General features: G+C 39.3%; 1 protein-coding gene across 3 annotated transcripts in view; it reads right to left on the bottom strand.

The window, feature by feature from the left end:
- Window positions 1–14,644, bottom strand: part of LOC122815144 (gastrula zinc finger protein XlCGF57.1-like) — a 165,472-nt gene extending 150,828 nt beyond the window's left edge. Inside the window, exons 1-3 of one of the 3 annotated variants that reach the window (XM_044087398.1) lie at window positions 14,410–14,644; window positions 13,075–13,117; window positions 7,713–7,839 (exon numbers count right to left, since the gene is read on the bottom strand). In XM_044087398.1, coding sequence (XP_043943333.1) covers window positions 7,713–7,839; window positions 13,075–13,086 — 139 coding nt within the window. In that variant the 5' untranslated portion in view covers window positions 13,087–13,117; window positions 14,410–14,644. Of the gene's footprint in view, window positions 1–7,712; window positions 7,840–13,074; window positions 13,252–14,409 lie in introns of those variants that run through there. The other 2 variants (XM_044087395.1, XM_044087397.1) reach the window with 2 other exon arrangements.
- Window positions 14,645–16,637: the final 1,993 nt, after the last annotated feature.

Raw genomic sequence — 16,637 nt, 5'->3', positions numbered from 1 at the left:
TGAGAAAAATGGGTAGCACAAAATGCTGCTTGGGTAAAGGTTGTTCAGGAATGACAAATGATGAGGAATAAAGGTAGAGTGGCAATCTACCTCTAACAAAGAGGGCACAACATGTGAAGTCACACAGTATGAGATGGAACATCAGCCATAAAAGGGTGAGAGAGTGGGCAAAGTCATAACCTAGGTTATGTGATCTAATGGTTAAGGTAGAGCAATATGGGGAGCAATAATGGATTAAGAGTACATCACCTCCCAGATATGTCAAGGGAGGAGGAGCTGAGACACTGGGGAAGGGAATAAATGAGTGGAATAGGACAGAGACAAAAGGTTATACTCATGAGGGATCTGAATCTGCCAGAAACACACCGAGAGTCCAAACTCCAAGGTAGGGAAGGACAGGAAAGTGATTGAGGTCTGAAATATGAGGGGTTCAGCCAAAGGTGCAGAAATATAAAGAATTCTGGGCGTGGTCATAACTCAAGTGAGGGAATGGGATTGCACACGGGAAAGTGCTGCTAGTTGACCATGATGTTATCACTGTGCAATTTATGAGGGGATGGGGTCATCCACATGAAAGTGTCGTTAGCTGACAATGACCCTCTCACTGTGTGCTTATGAAGGGATAGAGTCATCCACATGAAAGTGCTGTTACTTGTTTGCTAACAATAACAGTATCACTGTGTAGTTTACAAGACGATGGGGTCATCCACATGAAAGTGCTGTTAGCCAACAATGACCCTATCAATGTGTATTTTACGAGGGGATGGGGTTGCCCACATGAAAGTGCTGTTAGCTGACAGTGACCCTATCACTGAGTAGTTTACGAATGAGGTAAAAGAGCAAGAATATAAAGGCAGATATGACAGTGTGGTACTTCAGGAGACAGCATTATGCTGACCTGGGACAGAGATGGAAAGACGAAAAGGGTTTGTAGGCAACATGAAGAAATAATCAGGGTATGAGAATGAGTCAGAGATGTGGATAAAGGTTTTAGGAAAATGCGGGGGGGGGGTAGCCAATTTGGCTAAACATGGGGAATGTAACAGGTGGGAGGGTGGAAGGTCAGAAGCAAGAAAGTGGAGGAGGCAAAATACAAGGAGAGAAGCAAAAGGTAAACAAAAAAGGTAAGAGCGGCAACAAGATGTAAGAGAAATTACAAAAGATCAAGGAGGAGGAGAAGAAAAGCTTCATATGTATACACTAGGAAACAGGAAGTGAGAGACAAAATAAATGAGGTATGTGCACACCAGGAAACGAGAAGTGACAGACTAAATCAGGTATGTACACACCAGGAAACGAGAAGTGACAGACTAAATCAGGTATGTACACAACAGGAAACGAGAAGTGACAGACTAAATCAGGTATGTACACACCAGGAAACGAGAAGTGACAGACTAAATCAGGTATGTACACACCAGGAAAGTGACAGACTAAATCAGGTATGTACACACCAGGAAACGAGAAGTGACAGACTAAATCAGGTATGTACACACCAGGAAACGAGAAGTGACAGACTAAATCAGGTATGTACACACCAGGAAGCACTAGAGTGACAGACTAAATCAGGTATGTGCACACCAGGAAACGAGAAGTGACAGACTAAATCAGGTATGTACACACCAGGAAACGAGAAGTGACAGACTAAATCAGGTATGTACACACCAGGAAACGAAGTGACAGACTAAATCAGGTATGTACACACCAGGAAGCGAAGTGACAGACTAAATCAGGTATGTACACAACAGGAAAGAAGTGACAGACTAAATCAGGTATGTACACAACAGGAACGAAGTGACAGACTAAATCAGGTATGTACACACCAGGAAACGAGAAGTGACAGACTAAATCAGGTATGTACACACCAGGAAACAAGAAGTGACAGACTAAATCAGGTATGTACACACTAGGAATGAGGAAGTGACAGACTAAATCAGGTATGTACACACCAGGAAATGAGAAGTGACAGACTAAATCAGGTGTGTACACACCAGGAATGAGGAAGTGACAGACTAAATCAGGTATGTACACACCAGGAAATGAGAAGTGACAGACTAAATCAGGCATGTACACAACAGGAAATGAGAAGTGACAGACTAAATCAGGTATGTACACACCAGGAATGAGGAAGTGACAGACTAAATCAGGTATGTACACACCAGGAAACGAGAAGTGACAGACTAAATCAGGTGTGTACACACCAGGAATGAGGAAGTGACAGACTAAATCAGGTATGTACACACCAGGAAACAAGAAGTGACAGACTAAATCAGGTATGTACACAACAGGAAACGAGAAGTGACAGACTAAATCAGGTATGTACACACCAGGAAACGAGAAGTGACAGACTAAATCAGGTATGTACACACCAGGAAACGAGAAGTGACAGACTAAATCAGGTATGTACACAACAGGAAACGAGAAGTGACAGACTAAATCAGGTATGTACACAACAGGAAGAAGTGACAGACTAAATCAGGTATGTCCCCCCCAGGAAACCAGAAGTGACAGACTAGATCAGGTATGTACACACCAGGAAACGAAGTGACAGACTAAATCAGGTATGTACACAACAGGAAACGAAGTGACAGACTAAATCAGGTATGTACACACCAGGAAAGAAGTGACAGACTAAATCAGGTATGTACACACCAGGAAACGAGAAGTGACAGACTAAATCAGGTATGTACACAACAGGAAATGAGAAGTGACAGACTAAATCAGGTATGTACACACCAGGAAACGAGAAGTGACAGACTAAATCAGGTATGTACACAACAGGAAACGAGAAGTGACAGACTAAATCAGGTATGTACACAACAGGAAACAAGAAGTGACAGACTAAATCAGGTATGTACACACCAGGAATGAGGAAGTGAGGGACAAACAATCAGGCTATGCAAAAAAGGGAAGGACATAAAACAAGAAGTACAGGCACAGCTGTGGAGTACTTTGCTTCAGTCTTCATGGACAAAACTAAAGGAAATATGCTATAATGCAGGGGGGGCAGATTGGGAACAGCAGTAGATAAACATCAAGAAACACAGGTTAGAGATGAAGAAGGAACTAGAAATGGATGCACTAAGGAGATTAAGTATAAAAGCTAGACTGTCTCCCTTGCAGTGTTTTCAGGAATCTGGCTGGAGCACTGGTGGATACCCTTGAACAAATGTTTACCAGATCACTACATAGTGCAGAAGACATTAGTGGTACTCTTGTACAAGACAGGATGCGCAAGAAAAATCCACTGAACTGTAGGCATGTTAGCCTTACAGCAAAGAAAGGAGAGGTCACAGAGAATCATGAGGGAAAGTCTGGCAGCTTTTCGAAAGGGTAGCCATCTTCAGAACATCAACATACATGAATTAATTGCCAGAAGAAGCTGTAAGATGAAAGTGATACAGATTTATGACAGGATTATCGTAGAGCATGGCATGGAAGCACTGGTGAATGGCAGACATAGGGGAACTGTGCATTAGGGAACCACATGGTTTGGGGTCCAGTACCCTTCACTGTCTGTTCTGTTTCAAACAGATCTGATGAAACATGGAATATTACCAATTTCCTTGCTGATGACACAGACACAGGTGCAGCAAGGGATGGTAGGTGGACAGAGTTTAACAAAGGATTAGGAAAGACTCAACTGATGAGCACAAAAGAAGCAGCATCAGTTCAGTGCAGCCAAGGACAAAGTATTGAATTTCAGCCACAATAACCTGGTTTGGAGTCTCAGCTGTAGGAATCAGACTTCATGGTAACACAGCAAGAAAAATATCCAAAAGTATTGATTCCAACTGGTCTGTATCACCAGGGGTCAGAGGTATGGGGTAATGGAAGCAGCCAAAAGAATGGCATATCTTCAGGAGGCAAAGACTCTAGAAGAATACAAGTAATGTTGCCATCCTCAAGGGCCATGGATGAGCCACACCTTTAATACTGTGGGCAGTTCTGGAGGTCAACAGAGAGAAAGAAAATTAACTGAAATAAGGAAAGACACCAAAATAGTGTATGGGATAGCGAGGTGGATATGACCACAGACAATAAGGGACAGTATTGCCTTCAAAAGTCACCAGAAGAGACAGACGTGGCACAACATATGTACACAGGTAAAGATTATAATGACACAAAAGTACAAAGGGGCTGCATAAGCAGGAAAGAGAGAGTAAGAAGACACTAGCAACACACTGTAGAGACCAATTACTCCCAGGATCTACAAACAATTACGGACCCTTGTATTGGACTACTGTGAGGATCAGTGCAACAGGAGTTGTACCTATGTTTACAACATTGACCATACTGTTCATGCTTTCTAACGGCTCTCACTACTAATAACATCCATGCTTTCCAGGCTTCAGTTCTGTTTTTAGTTTGTTCCTGAGACCTTCTGGTACTTTGATGAGGCAATCTATTAGTCTAGGTCTGTGTGTAATCCATCCATCCATAACCCCTTTTCTCAATTTTACACATGAGGTTTGGGTGTCACTTCAACAGTTCCAATCATCTAGAGCCAAGGCTTACACCACCAGGTGGTATCCCTCCCTTGGTAGTTTTTCCACACTGCACACTTAAACACACATTCACACCTATGGCCAATTTAGAGTGCCCAATCCACCTAACATAACTTCAAAATGCAGTTAATTAATTATCAGTATTTCTTATTAACAGACCATCTTGCATTCCTGTCACACTGCCTCTGAGGCATTTGCAGACTTCACTGTTTCAATTGTTATTTCAACAACACCAACAAACAGTTCATTTTTCAGGTTTCTGTTCAATAATTTTCAGATTCCTTTGAATACACTTGATTTTCCATTTACACACCTTAGGAAAATGTCATTTTCTGGCCCACACTCTGCAACATTGATTAAATGCAGGTTGATGCTTCTTTTCATGCTTACAGCCATGTCTACCACAAGCTCGAATTATAGCCACACAATCATATGCATGGCCATCACATTGCACACTCAAGTGGCTGCCTTTATATACCCCAGACTTTATTTTCCTTACTAACGATTCCCATTATTTTCATCATTTAATTTGCATTATTTTACATAAATTCTTTTCACCATTTAGTCTTCAACACATACACAGGTAACAACATTTAGATAGGTCATGCCCGTTTTGCTTAGGATTCTCCTCCTTATCATTCCTTATACCACAAATGATCTCTCATCACCAAGCCCACAATATCTGGCTCTATTCTTCAGCACACTAAATGCAGCATAAGTACTTATAGTAGCTATGGGACCCTGAGCTCTTGATAAGAACAAATGTCAAATGAATACCAAGTTCTTTCTAGGCTCACAATATTTCGCACATTTCTCTCTCAGTGCTGCTACTTTGTCTTTCTTGTTTTTGACAAAAGTGAAATAGTTTGGTACCGTTAGCACTTCTTTCCCAGCAAAATATGCCGAAGTGTAGCGCATTAAAACATTTCAGGCTTTTTGACTAATTTACTCACAGTGAAGGAGTAGACAGTCTTTCTGGATCCAATGCTTACAGTTTTTTTGCTAAATTTTATTTCAGCAAAAGCACCACATGGGATTACAGGTGAGCTATTTTTTCATTGTGAAATGCACTTTTACTCCCTATTGAACTCTTGAGACTCACATTGCAGAGTCCTAAAACAATAAAAATAAAATACAAGATAAGTGCAAATATCGAACATTGTTCTTCTCCTTTAACCCCTGCACCCCTCGATGTGATGGGTAAACCCCACTCATCCCTGAAACTTATATATACCAACTGTGAAATCACCACACCTCAGACAAAAGGAAATATTCTGAGAAAAGTCATTCTAGAACTTAAGAACTAACAGAAAGTGAAAAAGGTACTTCTACAACACAACAAACCAAGCTGTTAAAAAGTTTTTGTGCAGTCCTATATGGTATTTATCATGACAATGGAGAAAATGCTCAGATAGACATAATCCCGGCAGAACATACATTGTACCAAAAACTATGTGATAAAAAGCTAAACTGGCATATGACTCAGGTTAATATATTTACTCATAATTTTATATAGGACTTATAAACCAGGCAGAATTATACAGTGGAAACTTACATCTGAAAAATTCCCTAACTGTTTCCCAGGGAGTCACGTATCCAGGAATATGTAGTGACAGTCAGCAGTTTGTCGTGGGGTATAGGCCTCAGAGACTGCATATGGCAACATCCTCTGCTTAGAAGAAGGTGAACTAGTCAGACCGTGAGTGAATGCTAGAAATACAAAGATATTTAAATTAAACATGCTGGAGGGATAGATTCCTGTCCCAGAGACTTCCCATACTCTGGAACAAACTACCTATCTATATCAAACAGAGCTCCTCATTAGCACTCTTCAAGAAAAATCTTGATGATTGGATGGGAAATGGGAAATTCACCCCGGGGATCACTTCTGTGGCTCTGCTCGACAGGGGCACAGGAAAATAATTTTCTTGGGTGGCGAAAGCCAGGGTACATTTTTTGGCTAGGCTTGTATGGGCCCTAGGGCCGATAGCCTAGTACCTACCTATGAACCTATATTCATATGTGGTTCCAACTTACAAGTCACTTGGCAGGTAACTCTTTGTAAAGCATTGATGAGCTTAAGACTAAATTAAACATTAACGGACTAAGGTTAGATTGAAAATCTCTGACTTACAAAGATACATACTTCCATTTGAGGGGTCCAAAAAATACGCAATGGCACAAATGGAGTAGTATTAGACAAGGCCATTCAAACTTCAGATATAAAGATGTATGGGAAAATACAGCTGCTGCAGTGAAGAGGTTAATGGAAGGTGGATGGAAAGCTCAGGAGGGCAAACAAATGTCAACACCAGTGGGAACAAATCTGGCAAGCCCCCTACAAGCTAAGGCATTGGCCAAAATAATATAACAAGCAAATGAGGATAATAGATGGTACCACATACCAGACAGACTATGGGCATCAAGGAGGATGCAGGATAACAAATGCTGAAAATGCAAGGCAGCTGGTATTATTTATATGTTTAGGGAATGCCTGAAGGTTAAGCCCTATTAGGATGCCTGAAGGTTAAGCCCTATTAGGAATTTCTATTTTGAACTCTGAAAGAGGTCTACACTTTTGACAACTCAATGGGTCAGGCATATTGGTTACTCAGGTTCTATCTCAAACAGCATCAAAGACCTTAAGACAACAGATGACATTTGGGTACTGGATAGTATCACAGAACTTCCAGGTACCAAACCCTGGAAATAAAGAGAATAACTTGCAGCTCAGGGTCTGGGCAATGTGTTCTGAAACCCTCTAGGTACACATTCTGTAATTTTTTTTGCAGGTACAGAGCCATTTGACTTCCTTCTGTAGCCATGGTGTATAATTTTAACCCATTTTTGGTAAGATGAAACTTTGTAAAGGAAATGTGTGATTACATAATTACATGACTTACGGGAATGCTGGGCATTTGATACAGTTTCTCTGAGTTGTGCTTTGTTTTTCCTTTATATTATTACATTATTTCAGTTATCTACTTGTATGGCCAGAATGTTATTTTTTGTACTATTTTGGCAAAACTGAATAGAATATAGTTGTGAAAAATCCTTAACTATGACAGCAATCTACAAATGTTAAAAAAGCATGTACATCTCAGTTAAGGCCATTATTACTTAGAAGGTCCTCCTTACTTAAGGAGACCATGTGCTTGTAGTTCTGTGACATCACTTCCCTGTGTAGGTCTGGACCAATCCCCTTACCTACTGACAACATGTGCTCATAGTTCTGCACCATCACCTCTCTGTGCAGTTCTTTCTCCTGATTGTTCAGCATCTTCCATTCTTCTGATGAAAAATCAACAGCGACATCTTCAAAGGTTTCTGGTGCCTGAAAGTGCAGGAGATAAAGCTGACTTTATTATCATATCACTTTAAAGAAAGACTTAAACACCAACTCAACAGAAACATAAAACGTGCTGCCTTTACTGCAATAATCAGCTCTTGCCTTTATCTCTACCATACTCTAAAGGACAGCAGTCGGGTCACTATTTGGTCACTTTAGCTTGATAATATACTCAAGTCCTCCCTTTACAGCACATCATTAATACACAATGAGAACTAATTTGGTAAAATAATCCAAAATAATGTATGGTAACAGAACAATTGTGCAATAAACTGTGCATAAAGTCTTTATTAACACTAAAACTGGTAAGCGCCCTCACTAATAAGCTTCATCAGACCAACAAAATCTAGATAAAAACATGGCCTCTTACATATAGATAACGGCCAGAGTATAGCTCATAAGCCAATCACTTCCAGCTATTTAATACATCAAGATGAAAATTAAATTAAACCATATAAACACTGCTACATGACTGCATCCCTAACTAAAATCAAGAATATGTAAAATGTAAAATATATATTGAGAAACACAGATATCATGTTTATAAGGTAATAGGAACCCGATTCCTTAGCTACAACTTTTCACTTGGCCTTGACATGTGCTTTGGATATTGTATCCACAAAGCATTTATTTGCCATTAGTGTACTCAGTCCAGTGCCTTGAACTACTACTCAGCTTTAGGAGTTACATACTCTTGGATGAAGTTTGGAACACAGATGAAAGAGAATTACTCTGTGTGAGGACAAAATTAGTTTAGATATTTCAATACATGGTACACCATAAGGAGAATTCATGTAAGAAGGCAATGTTATTATCCACTGAGATTTTCTGCCTCACTAAACTGTCAAGGTATGCTCCTTCAGTCAGCAGACTGTGCAGCCCAGTTTATCTCACTAGTTATAAAGCTTGTTTTTTTTTTCTTTCAACGTGAGGAAGCTACTTATTGCATTGCAGTTATGATTTCTACTGGTCTCAGTTCAGTTTCATAAAGTTGGGGGGCTCATGACTGTGGTTGCATCTTTGCACCCTACAAACTTCAGGCTAGACACCGCATAAATGCTAGTTAAATCTCTGTCCTGAATCTCTGGGCCCACTTATATTCCAAGTTATTCAAAAATATTTGAAAGTGGGGGCATTCCAACTACATTATAAGAGGCACTTATCTCTCCTGCCATCAAAAGCTATCTCTTGATAATGTCTACCCTATCTGTAGCTACCTTAGTAAGACTGTTAAGAAAGTGGATTATGAGCAGCTGTGTTCCTTTCTTACATCTCATGCCCTCCTGGATTCTTGTCAGTCTGGTTTTAGATACAGATGTGCCAGTAAGACTATCTGTATGAAACTAGTTAGTGATCTCTTTATGGTACAGAATCATTGGTTACGTCTGATCTCAGTCTTCCTTGTTCATTATCAGCAGTCGACACTATGGACTACTGTATCACAGTCAAGCACCTTTGGTCCCACTGTGATTTAAACTCCACAATACCCAAATGATTTGTCTGTGCCTTATGGCAAACATTCAGCATGTAGGTTACAAGTTCTTAGGTTCTTCCTAAGTTTACAGTCAAGGAGAGCACTGAAAAGCTTGGCCACATCAGCAAACAAAGGTAGGAGACTAAACACGTCCTCCATTAAGTAGAATTTATATACTTTGCTAAGCAGCTTGTAAGACCTTAAAGCTTCCTCAACAGAAAGATCTCAAGTCTCAGTAGTTTCCACTTCTCTGACAAGGTAAAAGCCGTGTCCCTCTACTCAGTGTCATACAGACTCCCAAGTGGTAATCTCAACTTGGCCTTCAATACTACGAATGACCATCACTATTTGGACTCCTTCATCTAAATCAAACTAGAGGCAAAGCAAAAACCTGCTCTAGAGGCCTTACCCTACACCACCACATCAACAACAGTGGACAGCATGACAAATACCTGACACAATGTATCCCCTATTTCTGGAATAGGGTGCCCAGTATCTAACAGAGGACCTCACTAGAAACGTTTTAAAATCAGTCTGGGTGAATTCACGAGTGATCACAACTTTTCACGATGGATATGTGCAGATACTAGGAAGGATAAGTTGTGCAAAGACAATTATTTTGGAACCACCACAGAGGCAATCAATGTAGGTACCCAAGGCCTTGATGACTGTGCCACATTTAAGTGGGATATTATCTACAGTGTAAGCAGTACTGACATGAGATTTACCACAGGAAACTATGCTGCATTTCTTGACATGTGTGCCATAAAATATTTACAGAACCATATGTCAATTTGCAGGATATGAAAGGGCTTCATCTTCGCTCAGTTACTATTCATGCTGTATATGATGCCACAGAAAGAAGATATTCAAGGTAAGAACTATTTATGTCACCAATGTTATGGCATTTGAAGTGAGTATCCCTTCCCTTTTTTTTTCAGGAGCATGTGCTAGACTTTACCACCCTTGGAATACAGCATAGATGCCATCCTTTACAAAACAGTGATCAGAGATTAAAGTCAATCAGACAAAGGCTCTGGTGGCTCTGGTAAATGCCATCATTCATATGTCACAGCTTCCTTTCTCAAAATTATTTTGTACATGGAGACCAGAATGGAATTTGCCTTAGATGTGCATGACCTGGGTGTGCTTTTACACTAACACTTAAGGATAAGATGCTGGCTGTTGCCAGCACCATCTTATTTTCACTAAAATAATAAAGTCGGGACAAAACACATAATTTCATCATTCCAACTAGATTACTGAGGCATGCTTTAATTAGTGTTTATTTATAGTGTCCGGGCCCAGCTGCAACTGCTACAAAACTCCGTGGCCAGGATTGTGTCTGTTGCTTCTTGTTCTAGCCATATTACCCCTGTTCCACAGGACCCACTCATGTTACCACCTGTGGTCAGGTAGGTCTTTAAGATGCTAATACTTGTCATGCTGCTTTCCTGTTTGAATACAGTGTGGTGTTTTACTGAAGTGCAGTAACTTGTGTAGTTTGAATACAGTGTGGTGTTTTACTGAAGTGCAGTAACTTGTGTAGTTTGAATACAGTGTGGTGTTTTACTGAAGTGCAGTAACTTGTGTAGTCTGAATACAGTGTAGTGTTTTACTGAACTGCAGTAACTTGTGTAGTCTGAATACAGTGTGGTGTTTTACTGAACTGCAGTAACTTGTGCACAGTTCTTTTGCCTTGAATATTAAAAAAAAACATATCTGGTTTAGACAAGAAAACAAAGACTGTGCCTGATCTGGCAAGGCACAGGAACTAAAGAAGGCTGATTAACTGTAAGTTGTGGGACAAGTCATTGGTTACTATTTTTACTTAAGAAAATAAAAAAATACTCCGAAATTAACTTCAAAAAGCAGGCTTAAACTGCCTTTACTGCATAACATACTACTCTGTCAGAAAAGCAAAATTCTCCATCCATCTGTCATGTTCTTGTTATAATGTTACTCAGTATTGCTAGGGTCTTTCACCCCATACATTTAATTTGGCTTCAGGATTTCTTCCCAATGCTTTTTCATTGGCTCTTAGTACTGGTGTGAAACATAATTTTGTTAAGGTACTCCCTTTTAACTAAATAAATGAATTTACTCTCCCAATGAGCAATGACAGTTGTTACCATTTTCATAAGTTACTACTCCTCTGTGTTCCACAGACCCAGAATACTGTCTTCTCATACATAACTATAGGTGTAGCCACTATCCTCAGGCAGCACAGTTAACCAGACTTATATTAGTTAGGTACTCTACTCAAGTAGCTTCTCTTTTGCATATAAAACCAGTTACACCACATTCATAATACAGAGCATGAGTCTGCATGGTACCTACCTGCATTTTATATTTTGTCTAAGTTCCCCAAGGTCTTTAGCACTATTTTCCATGCAGGCATTCTTTACATACTTGTGAATCTGAACATATTTTGCAGATCTGTACATGTATGTACGCTGGATGTTCCGGTGTATGCATACATAGTCACTGCTGGGAACTACAGGTTATGGTTATAACGGGCAGTATAGAAGGGAACAGAGGATTTAATGCTGCCCTAGTCACTCTACTGACAAAGACCACCAAACTTTTAACATAGTAATAAGATATCACCAGTTATAAGCCCACAGAGAAAGAGCCCAGAAAACTGGGAAAAGAAACAGAGGGGCTAAAGCCATAAGGGAAGACAACACTTTTTAAATTAAAAACAGTGGATGTCCTATCTTTTGGAATCAAAGTATTTTAATTAATTGTGACTTATAGACACAGTTTCCTGAAAGTGTGGTCTGCCATAAATCATGGACTTTCTTCTAGAGTCAAATACTATCCTGGGGTTAATTATGTAAAGTTGGACTCAAAAACAGATCCCAAATGTATAAAGTATTTTTTTAATCACAGTGAATAACATCAACTACCACTTAGCAGAAAGATGTTCTTATACGTGTGGGAGAATGAAGGACCACCAGAAAGAGGTAGAAGATGTGGGTGACTGGTAGCACAGAGGAGACCATTGAAGTCCTAATACTAATAAGAGGGAGCATTTAATCAGACTGGCTGCAAACATTTTGGAATGTGACTTACCAGGTCTTGTGGCTAAAGGCCTCCCAGATGTAGAAACAAAAATAAGTGGAATATGATTCTACAATATGAGGCTTTGGGTTTATGGGCTAATCACATCTAGGAAGAAACAGATTTTTCAGACAAACAAACAATATGAAATGTGATTCTTATCTGCTTATGGATTTTTCTTCCAAACATTTGGAAGCACACACGTATTTGTGCATGCAATCAGACACATTCACTTTACATTTTTCATATATCAGACTGCGACACTCCTTCCCTACATGTATGCATGCAAACAGAACATATTCTCAAATATGGGATCTCTCTTGGAAGAAATATATAGAAAAGCAACTCATTCTAATGTTACTTGAATATTCAGTATCTCCTAGCTGAAATCTAGATCTTTTTAACAACACAATGTGCACTGCTTATAAAGAACTGCTTCTCTCTAGAGTCTGGAAACAGCAATTCAAGCACATCAAGTCCCAGGAAAAATAATTACTTTTCAGTTGTCTTACTCCCATTTCCAAAACCATAATCTGTTCTCTGCAAAACTAAATAAACAAAACTTTCTTCAATTTTTTTTTTTTTTTTTTTTTAGATTTAACAACAAAAAGAAGAAATTATATTCAGCACTCAGCCAGCCAGTGCCTTTGTACACAGTATTCGCACAACATTAAACTTACCTCCAACTTCATTTTTCTGTTTCAGGTTCCCACAGTACAGAATCTGTCAGAAAAAAAGATGCAGATGTTGCTTGCAGAGAGCAGCTCTGTCAAAACACTAGAGCACTACAGCTAAAAATGTTTATTTTTGTTAACTTCTTGCTGCCAACAATATGTAAGCTTAGTAACTAAGCCAGCACTCACTTCCTGTCCGTCAATGAAATGTGTCCCCATTCCACAATGCAAAACAGGTAATTAATATTAATGAGGCATTCAACAGTAAAGCAGTAAGTCTCTTGATTGCTCAGCATTTACACTAATTATTTGTGATGAATGCAGTGCAGATCTGTGTAATGTAAGAAGGGCAGATCAGTATATTAGTTGCAGACTATGTTGCATGTTAAATAAATTATGCATCCTGGAGTACTTTTTCCAAATGCTGATAATCAGAAGAACATGATCCAATTATATGATTCATTATTTTTTATCAACTATTGCTGCAAGTGTTTTTGCCATTAATGCAACATTTTTGCTGTTGATCATGTACAGCATCATTTGTCAGACTTTGTCACATATCACCTCACCCAGCATAGGAAGGACTTTACCCTTCACCACCCCAGTACAAAAACATATTTTTGAGTACTTCAGAAGTAAAACATTTTTCAGTAGTAAATGGTAATTTTTAAATTTACAGAAGCAACCCCCAGCAGCCTTTCTTACGAATGATATAAAAGATATTAACCTAGCACGTTTTTTTGTCATCACTCGTATACAGTCGACTACATACATTCACCGATACATGCTTTTCTGGTCAGCTTGATTTCATCAGAGAATCAGTAACAAAAGACATTTTAAGTGTGTAACTTTTGTAGAGCTGCTTTCACCTCCCCTGAAACATATTTGGGCATCCCCAGGAAATTTGAGAAATACTGAGTTAGACTGCAGTCTATGCTGCTTTCCCCATACAGATTAAAGACTGTTTTTGTGACATTAGCATTATTTCCTGGCGAAAAGGTTGTAGAGGCCCGCAGGCTCTAAAATAAATTGAAACTGTGTATTGAAACAGATTTACTTAACAATAAATAATGAAGATAAAAAATATGTTACCTATGAATGGAAAACATGCAATTGTACACAATTATACTTTCTAAACAAGCACTCCTAATTAATGTTCTTGAACAACCTATATATATTTTACTAAACTGAAGTTGAAATGTTTACTAAACACTTTTCTAGGGCTTTCAATACCTTTTTCTTTTAAGTTACCTATTTCAGTTAATGCTTGTAAACAGTTGCAGCTACAGGACGTTACATTACATCTACCTTGTACTTTTTTATTTAGACTACTGGCTTCACCTTTATCTTAATCTGTAGAGTTCCTTGTCCTTTCATTGCACTGTATTATCTCTTCCTTCCAGGCCATCACCACATCCATCTACATCCTCTGTGTGCTGTTCTGGTCTAGCTTATAGGCCATCCTCATTGTTTATGTTGTTAGTCCTGCTACTCTGCAAAGTACTAACCGAGGCTCACACTGCACGTTCTGCTCTTCTTTTACAAAGTACTAACCGAGGCTCACACTGCACGTTCTGCTCTTCTTTTACAAACTACTAACCGAGGCTCACACTGCATGTTCTGCTCTTCTTTTACAAACTACTAACCGAGGCTCACACTGCATGTTCTGCTCTTCTTTTACAAAGTACTAACTGAGGCTCACACTGCACGTTCTGCTTTTCTTTTTGCTTTTTTTCACACACTGGGCCACATAGAAAAGCAAATTCATCAGATAGAACTGTTTTATTTACTTATTTTTTACAGCATATCTTACAGCATATTACAAAAACCTCCTTGTTTAATTTTAGTTGATAAATGTCCACTACTGTTTAACTTTGTTTATTAGCATGGATACAAGAAAAAAATAGGACAGCAATTATGGAGGTTATAGGTAGAACAAAAAGTGTGGGGTGTATTTCTATCACATATTATACACAGTCCTTGTAATAAACTGGTTTGTTAATTACACTGCCTGACTGCATACAGACAAGCTTTCAACTCTTCAATTCCTTTAGATAAGTCTTGTCTGTGAGCTGAACTGTAGGAGCTGCTTCAACAGGATCAGAATTTTCTGAACTATCCCCTGTAAATATGGTTCAGCAAATAAAACACTTTGGAATGTATGTTGAGCTAGCAATTACTATTTCAGAAAATGTATTTTACTGCACTGTACTAGGTTATCATTTGGAGTTTGTGTTAAAACATTTTTGGTTCTTCACTATACTGTGCAACATTTCCTGTTTACCAAGTGTTCTTCTCATGGTCAAGGATTATCACATACTGTCTGGGGAACAGTGGTTAAATTCTTTGAGAGCTGCATTCCTGTATGAAAGTTTCCTTAGTCTGGTCTTTAGTTTCTGAATATCCAAATATATGAGTCGGAAGCCATCTTCTTTAGTATTAAATGTGAATAAGTCAGAAACCGTCTTCTTTAGTATTAAATGTGAATAAGTCAGAAACCGTCTTCTTTAGTATTAAATGTGAATAAGTCAGAAACCGTCTTCTTTAGTATTAAATCTGAATAAGTTAGAAACCGTCGTCTTTAGTATTAAATATAAGGTAGGAGCGCTATTTTTATGGTCTTCCTCTTTCTTCAAAGCACCAGGAGCAGGATGCATACTTAATTCAAACTGCAGCTCGTCCTTCATGTGTAAGTGTCCTTCATACTCTTGACCTCACCCAATGTGGCTTCAGTAAGGGTAGATAATGCTTGTTAAACCTGGTGGACTTCTTTGAGAATGTCACCAAAGCCCTGGATGAGGGCCAAACAGTAGATACAGCCCACCTTTACTTAGCCAAGTCTTTTGACACACTCCCCCACTGAGGCATCACTGAGAAGCTCACCCAGCTGGGAATTAAACCAGTATGTCACTAGAGGGGTAGCCAGCTGGATCACTGACAAGAACGGATACAGTCAAAGTCGGGGATTCCACCTTTGCCAGCAGACCAGTTACCAGTGGTGTGCCACAAGGAGCTGTGCTGGGCCTCCTATTGTTTGGAATCTATTTCTCAGAAGTCCAGGTGAAAATAGATAGCCTGTGGCTTACCAAGTTCATTGTTGACTGCAAACTGGGTGCAAAGATGTTGACATAGTACAAAAAGGGCTTACACAGACAAATGATTGGTGCCAAAGCCACAGACTTAAACACAAATCAAATGTGCTATCATCCCTTTCAGCAAAGGGGAAGTCCCTGCAAATTGTAATATTAATTATCAGTACCCCCTTAGCTCAAACCCTTTGGTGAGAGATTTGGGAACACAGGTTGATAGCAACATTAACTTCAATCACCATGTGTCCACAGTGGTAAGAAAGGCCTTCTATGTTGCAAATCTCATAAGTAAGGGTATTCCATCCATAGCTAAGGATGTTATAACTCCCCTGAACTCATTCCTCATCAGACCACTAATAGAGTACAATGATCCCTTCTTTTTGTACCTCACTAGACACCTGCAGCAGCTCAAGAGAATTCAGAGGTTTCCCACCAAGAAAATTCAGGGCCTTCAACTCATGACCTACATGGACAGACTGA

This window comes from Protopterus annectens, chromosome 11.part0, assembly GCF_019279795.1.
Source record: "Protopterus annectens isolate FY-2018-M chromosome 11.part0, PAN1.0, whole genome shotgun sequence".
NCBI lineage: Eukaryota > Metazoa > Chordata > Ceratodontiformes > Protopteridae > Protopterus > Protopterus annectens.
The sequence above is the reverse complement of the archived record's forward strand: the minus strand, read 5'-3'. Positions and strand labels throughout refer to the sequence as shown.